This window comes from Morone saxatilis, unplaced genomic scaffold (genome assembly GCF_004916995.1).
Source record: "Morone saxatilis isolate NCDOM2014 unplaced genomic scaffold, NCSU_SB_2.0 Contig23, whole genome shotgun sequence".
Lineage (NCBI taxonomy): Eukaryota > Metazoa > Chordata > Actinopteri > Moronidae > Morone > Morone saxatilis.
Window position 1 is genome coordinate 3,437,173 of NW_023339796.1, and position 7,322 is coordinate 3,444,494.

General features: G+C 41.6%; 1 protein-coding gene across 2 annotated transcripts in view; it reads left to right on the plus strand.

Annotated features, from left to right (window-relative positions):
* Positions 1-1,729: 1,729 nt before the first annotated feature.
* LOC118334222 (integrin beta-1-like) overlaps positions 1,730-7,322 on the plus strand; it is a 13,680-nt gene continuing 8,087 nt past the window's right edge. The window contains exons 1-9 of one of the 2 annotated variants that reach the window (XM_035670059.1): positions 1,730-1,877; positions 2,127-2,193; positions 2,510-2,595; positions 5,022-5,244; positions 5,518-5,688; positions 5,789-6,027; positions 6,350-6,505; positions 6,698-6,793; positions 6,913-7,002. In XM_035670059.1, coding sequence (XP_035525952.1) covers positions 2,127-2,193; positions 2,510-2,595; positions 5,022-5,244; positions 5,518-5,688; positions 5,789-6,027; positions 6,350-6,505; positions 6,698-6,793; positions 6,913-7,002 — 1,128 coding nt within the window. In that variant the 5' untranslated portion in view covers positions 1,730-1,877. The remainder of the gene's footprint in view (positions 1,878-2,126; positions 2,194-2,509; positions 2,596-5,021; positions 5,245-5,517; positions 5,689-5,788; positions 6,028-6,349; positions 6,506-6,697; positions 6,794-6,912; positions 7,003-7,322) is intronic. The other variant, XM_035670060.1, reaches the window with a different exon arrangement.

Consider the following 7,322-nt stretch of genomic DNA (forward strand, 5'->3'; position numbering starts at 1 on the left):
GTAAATATATTTGTTTGTGTTGCAGCGAAGTGTCGGTTCTGTTTCATCAACAACCCTCAATCAGATAATGCAACAGTTTGACTTGTGTGGCACCAGCGGAGACCACCGGGTGCAGTGTGAACCCGGACTTTGCACAGTGAGTTTCCTTCGTTATCGGTGAACAGAGGAGGAGTGGAGACTCTGAGTCAAAGAGACCAGAAGATAACCGATTTATTGAGTGTGTAGATATCTCTGAGCATTACAACACCTCGCTCTTCCTCTCGCCGCTGCCTCCTCTTCATCAGAGAGGATTTATCTAAGTGTTTGTTTGTCCACATGTTTTCATTCAGTTTGGATTCACTGACCTTGCCGGACTTTCAGGTCGGTGAAGAGTTTAACTTAACCAGCATCAATGAATATGCAGTTATCTTTTCCCCATACGTCAATAAGATGTTTACAGAAAGTGGCGTTATAATTAACATTCAGTTTGTTTTATATTTGAGTATTTAAAACTGCAGCGTCTATAGAAAGTTCACAGTCCCGCACATCCATACGTGATCCAACCCCTGCCTCCAGCTTCTGACCATACAAAGTCATGATTCAACTCCTGTTCCTCTAAATACTGAGCTCTCGGGTCGCTCGTCACAAGAACTCACGGGGCCACAGTTTCTGCGGAAACGGAGGACGAGAAAAAGGAGAAGAAAGCGAGACCATGTGTGAGTTTTTAAACACGTAACACCTACATCATCTGCCACTCGCAGTCTCGCTGTCCTTCACTATCTATCAACTCTTCACTCAGACGGACAGATAAAGTGTTAAACTCTTCAGTGTTAGATCAAGAACGTTAAATCGATTACAAAAGCCGTCAGTGAAGAGTTCATTCACTGTTTCCAACATAAAGGGACTATTGATGAGGATTAACCAGCGATAAGTGTGTGCTGTATTAACTTCACTGAGAGCCTGTTTGACCTTCGTACGGCTCGTCTTCCTTTGATCCTGTGTCACACTTTTACAGTCCGTTATGGATTATCTGCCTGAAGCTGCTATCAGCTCCGATCAGCTGCCACACCGTTTTTATTGTACCGCAGTAACAAAACCAGGATTTCTTTATGTACCTGAGATTCCTTCATTGTTTCATTGTTTCATTCAGAGTTTATGTTGAAGAAAACCGGCTTTCAAACGTCCTCATGTCCCGAGATCTTCACCAGAGACACCAGTACTTCCAGTATGTGGCACGAAGGCGTCGGAGCCCCTGAATGCCTCAGAGTAAACAGAGCTGGTGTTCAGGAATGTGGGGAGGAGAAAGTCTGAGCAGTCTCATTAAACATCTAGCTGTTGTTCTTTGTTGTTTAGTAATTACATTTAAAAAAGAGGGGCGGTGCTTATTGTACAGAAAGAAACCAACAGATCGATCAAAAGCTGCTCTAAAAACTCAAATAAAGCTCAGTCACTAAAGCTCTGACGGGAAGCTCACAGTCGGTCATTAGTTTCACAGGATGTGGTTGTTTCTGCAGCCTGTGGCCTTCACACCGAGCGTACACACAGTCTCACCTCCGCTTCACGCTGTAATATCCCTCCTTTCTGCAGTGGCACTTTTCAGTCCAGTTGGTGTTTTGTTTAGTGTGCGTATTATCTCAATAAGATCGGACAGAACGGGGCTGCTTTAGGACCCGGCTGCTGACTTTAGCTGCTGATTCCTGATGTATGACAGAGCCGCTCTGAGTGCAGCGTTCGGGCAGACAGTCAGGGAAGTGTGTCACTGGCGTTGTTGGGATTCAGGAGGAGGCAGCAGACCAAATATGGGAACACACACTCTCACACACACGTGAACTACCTTTTGTCTCTGTCCTCTGCTTTGGAAGTTTCCAAGCTGCTGACTTACTAAGAACCAAGAAGAAGTAAGAAGATGTAATCTGTCTTTACGTCTGTTCTTGGTGTTGTTTGTCTGTCTTATCTGAAGTCCCTATCAAGATCACCAGCTACCTGTAACAGCATCAAAGTCTGTAAAGGTCAACAAGAACTTCACGCCACGTCAAACCTCCGATTAAATCCACGCAATGTTTGTTTGTTTGTTTGTTTGTTTGTTTGTTTGAGGTTGATGTTCTCTGGTTTCAGCTTCATCGAGCTTTGTGTTGTTCTTGTTCCAGATGGATCTGCGGTTCCTTTTAGTGGCAGCGTTGTCGGCAGTCCTCGGCGGCGGCCGGGCACAGCAAGGTAAGAACAACGACGTTCATTTGTTCAGATTCTGCTTTTTTCTGATCTGAACTGTTAAATATCAGCTGTGTTTTCTATTCTCTCTCTTCATTCATGGTTTAATGACCGTGGTGGGAGGCTTTTTTTTTTTTTTTTTTACGAGGTGAAGTCATCGCTTGGTGAGCTGCCTGGAGCTTTTTCACAGCATGACTCAGTTTTCTGAACTGGGAAGGGATGGAGACTTACAGCCAAGAACCGAAGCTGGGTCGAGTTAGTGAGCGAATGGAAATTGTGTTTTGTCGTCTCGGCTAAAAGGAACGTGTTGTCTCTTTTTCAGAGGGAAGCGTATGCATCAAGGCAAACGCACAGTCGTGTGGAGAGTGTATCCAGGTCTCGGAGACGTGTGGATGGTGCTCAGACGAAGTGAGTGGGATCAGTCGAGTATTTTATCCAAAGAATCAAAGTATATCGAGAGGATCTGTAATCGTGGGTGTGGAAACATTCAGCGTTGATTGATGGTTGAACTGCTAACAAACACAGCTGGTAGTCATCGTCTGAACGGAGTAATGCAACATCTAATAAATAAAAACAATACGTTGTAGTTAGATCTGCTTAAAAACAAACAAAAACAGTCCAAAGATAATCTGATTTAGCTGACTAAATATCTGACAGTGTTTTGTTTAATTGATAGCAATCATTTTGAAAAAGAGACGGCTCTAAAAGTAAGTAAATATTGCAGTCTACAGACATACATACCTGGAAGTGCATTTACAAACAAATGCACATTTGTACTAGAGAGTTAAGAGATTCAAGAGACGTGCTCTTTCCTGCCTTTCGACCAAAAGCAAGTAAACCACAGCTACTACATTAATTGTAAACAGGAGCGCTGCTGCTCCTTGTCTCACAGTGGATACTCAGGCTGAATAATCCCATTTAATTAGATGTTTTCTGTACCCAAGGCAAGGATTCTTGCTGTGGCAGCAATATGCTACGGAGCGAACAGACCGCAGTACGGGAAAATACAGATTTACAGGAGCGTGAGATTAATATAAAAGATAATAAACTAGTTAACAGCTAGTACGAGGATATGTTTCAGTGTGGAAGCTACAAATTATAGTCAAACAAATGGAAAATGTTATTGAATTGTAGATCAAAAAATTTCCCTCTGCAGTTCTTGGAACTCAGGAACACGAGGTTAATGTGAATCAGTGGAAGTGGGCGGTAAATCTGCATCTTATTTAAACTGTGATATGAGATTATAAGACTGTTCTGATCAGTTCAAACACACGAGGAGCCAAAAAGTCTCACATGGTGCCGAGCAGCAGCAACCCTTAAATGAAATGTGCAGTGAATGTCTCAATCCCCATTACTAATTATTTATGATGTCGAAATGTTGTGTTTAACTTGAAACACAACTTAAACTTAAACCATTAACTTACTTGTACAGAATAGTGAGATTTGATTGGTCCGTCTAGCCCAAAGGTTCCCAAACGTTTCTTATAATTTATAGAATAAATAAATATAAATATATACTATATATATATATTTCTTATAATCCTCATGCTGATTAAACATATGTTTACTGACATTTGTACTGCTAGATGCTGTAGGAATTATTTATGTTTAAACTCTTCAACCTAAATACTTAAGGTGAGTTTCATAGAAATGAACTTAAACAGATTAAATTTGAATAAATAAATGTTAAAACCATTTCTATACTTTTAAACACGGGGTCATTTTTATTCAGATTACATTTTGACCTCACAGCATTTCTAATATTAAAGTAACAGATCTTAAAGCTTTCAGAAAATGAACAGTAACAAGACTGGCAAAGTCCTAATGAACACTTTTTCAAGTTTCATGACTAAAGTGCTTTAAGGGATTATAGAAAACCAACAACTGAAAAACCAACACATTCTCGAGGAAAGGTTCATTCCTGTTAAATCTCTCTGTACTTCTCTATGGGACTGCTGACTGATAACCACTCCTTAGCTTATGAAATCCAGACATGACTCTACTTAACAACATGTTAAAAACATATCTAACATAAAAAAAGGGCTTCCAATAATCAGATTTCACAGCCTGAAGTGATAACTGAGTGGTGTGTGTGCTGCCCACTGCTGACAGCATTATGTACAGTGACTGAGATCGCTTCAACGGATCCTTTCTCTCCGTATATCACCACCGTTTCCTGTGTTCACCGTGTGAAGTCTTCGGAACAACAGGCGTCTGGTATTTCTGTGGTTTTCAAACTTTCACGTTACTCACGTCTGATATTTATCGCGGGACGCGGTGGAGGAACACAAAAGGCCACAGCGGGTCATGTGGTTTTGAAAGAATTAGGTCAAAGCACTATTTTTGTTTTGACTGAGTTCATTGTCTTCACTTCTCCTCCACTGTGCCTTGTGGGATATCATGTGCGTCCAATCTATAGTCACTGCCAGGCGTCCCAGTCATCTGTTCCTTATTGTCTCCTGTTGCCTGAGAAAAGCCTCAAAAACAGACAGTTAAACTACAAGTGATCGATTCCAGAGTCATTCATGTGTCTGCAGCGGATTCTTTAGACTTTAGTTGTTAAAAATAACAAAAAAACAGAACACTCTGCTGGCTTCAGTACCATTTTTATTTCCAAAATTTGTGTACAGGCCTGTGTGGATTATAAAGAGACACACTGAGATTGTATTGTATGAGAAGTCCTGTTGTTCCTGAATCACATTTGTCAGTACGTACTGTGGTACTTTTTCATACCAGTCACACAGACAATATTAGTTTAGTTCCTAGTATCTAAGGAACAATATTAAGGAAGTCAGGTATGCAGTACAATTAATCCTCTTGTGCTCTTTGTGCAGACCTTCCTCACTGTGGGTGAGTCCAAGTCGGCTCGCTGTGATGATCTGGAGTCCCTGAAGAAGAGAAATTGTGACGTGGCCAAAATTGAAAACCCACGTGGAACCATCACCGTCGATAAGAACAAGCCTGTCACCAATCGCAAGAAGGACGTGGCTGAGAAACTGAAGCCTGAGCAGATCACCCAGATCCAGCCCCAGAAACTCACCCTGACACTTAGAACTGGTAAATATTCAACCTTTGCAGCCAGTGCTGGGAAGAAACTGTTATAAGAGTATATGTTTTGCTGGCCTGTGGTATCGGGGCGAATTAATCGAGTCAGCCAGCTCTGAAGCAAAATTAGAAGCCGTTAACTCTAGTGTATAACAGAGGGAGGACCTCTTGTAACAGAAGACTTGTACTTAAAAACTCCCTTTTAAATTGCTTTCATGTATGGAGGTTGAAATGTAATGTTTTTGCTTTTGTTCCACTAAAAATTGTCATTTTTTTCCTCTTAAGGTGAGCCCCAGACTTTTGACCTGAAATTCAAGCGTGCTGAGGACTACCCCATCGACCTGTATTACCTTATGGACCTCTCCTTCTCCATGAAAGATGATTTGGAAAACGTCAAGAACCTTGGCACTGACCTCATGAGGGAAATGCAGGAGATTACCTCAGATTTCCAGATTGGTAAAGAAAAGAAAACTCCCAACAAAAGCTTAATCATCACCGAAAGCAGTAATGTTAGAAACACTTTGCAGTTCTGAGCAAAAAATGCTTTCTCTGTTAGGTTTCGGCTCATTTGTGGAGAAGACAGTCATGCCGTACATCAGCACCACGCCAGCCAGGCTCATCAACCCCTGCACAGGGAACCAGAACTGTACCAGCCCCTTCAGCTATAAGAACGTCCTGAACCTGACAGACAAAGGAGACGAGTTCAATCGGTTGGTCAGTCAGCAGCAGATCTCCGGAAACCTGGACTCTCCGGAGGGGGGCTTCGATGCCATCATGCAGGTGGCGGTTTGTGGGGTAAGAAGGGGCCAGAGACTTCTCTCTCTCTTGTTCCAGATTCTGATTACTCGTCAACTATAAAATGAACGACTGGTTAGTTTGAGCTGAATGTTTTAAGTCACTTTTTTAAGAAAAGAAAGTCTAAATTCTCTGATTTCAGGTTTTTTAAATGTTTTCTGTCTTTAGTCCTCTATGACCGTAACCTGAATATCTTTGGGTTGTGGACAAAACAAGACATTTGAGTCAGCTTGGGCTCTGACTCAGCGCTAGCTTGTATTGAGGCAAGATTGTCTTGTAAATCTGTGAAATATTAATGAGAAGGCTCTCTTTGTCTTCCCAGGAACAAATCGGCTGGAGGGACGTGACCCGCCTGCTGGTGTTTTCCACCGACGCTGGTTTCCACTTTGCTGGAGATGGCAAACTGGGCGGCATTGTCCTGCCCAACGATGGGAAGTGTCATTTGGAGAACAACATGTACACCATGAGCCACTACTATGTGTGTAGTTCATCATTTATTTAATGTGCATGTTGTGTTGATTCTGCGTGTCTTTCTTTTATCTCCATTTCTTATTGATGATTCCACATTGGCTCAAACAGTCTGGGATTTAAAATGGCAGCTACATTCTGCTTTTATTAACAATTACGTGTGTGTGTGTGTTTCTCCCTGTGTTGTTGAATATTTTAATAGGACTACCCCTCCATCGCCCATTTGGTTCAGAAACTAAGCGAACACAACATCCAGACCATCTTTGCCGTCACTGAGGAATTTCAGCCTGTTTACAAGGTGAACATTGTGTTTATAAAATGTAACTCTCATGGAAATATCGACTTCACACCACATAAATCACAAGATAAACATTTGTTCACTCTGTTCTTACCTTCAACTCTTCTGTCTCTTTTCAGGAGTTGAAAAATCTTATCCCTAAATCAGCTGTTGGAACGCTGTCCTCCAACTCCAGCAACGTGATCAAACTCATTATTGATGCTTACAACGTGAGTCAAACTGCACTTCACTGCACTACTATTTAAATAATCTATGTCCCACATATTAAGGGTGCTATCCTGCAGTTTCCCCAATAAACCTTCTAACAAAATGATCGACACATCAGGTCTTTTACTTTTAACAACCAACAACTGATAAGGGTCTGTCCAAATCTAAACTGGCTAAGATATACCCACAAATAACCCTAAATGTGATGGATGCCACATCACCTGACAGCCCGATGGCATATTCAGAAGCTATTTTCAAAGCTCTCTCTCTGCAGTCAGTTAAAATTGATCGATTTTATCGATTAATTCGAATTCGTAGTTAA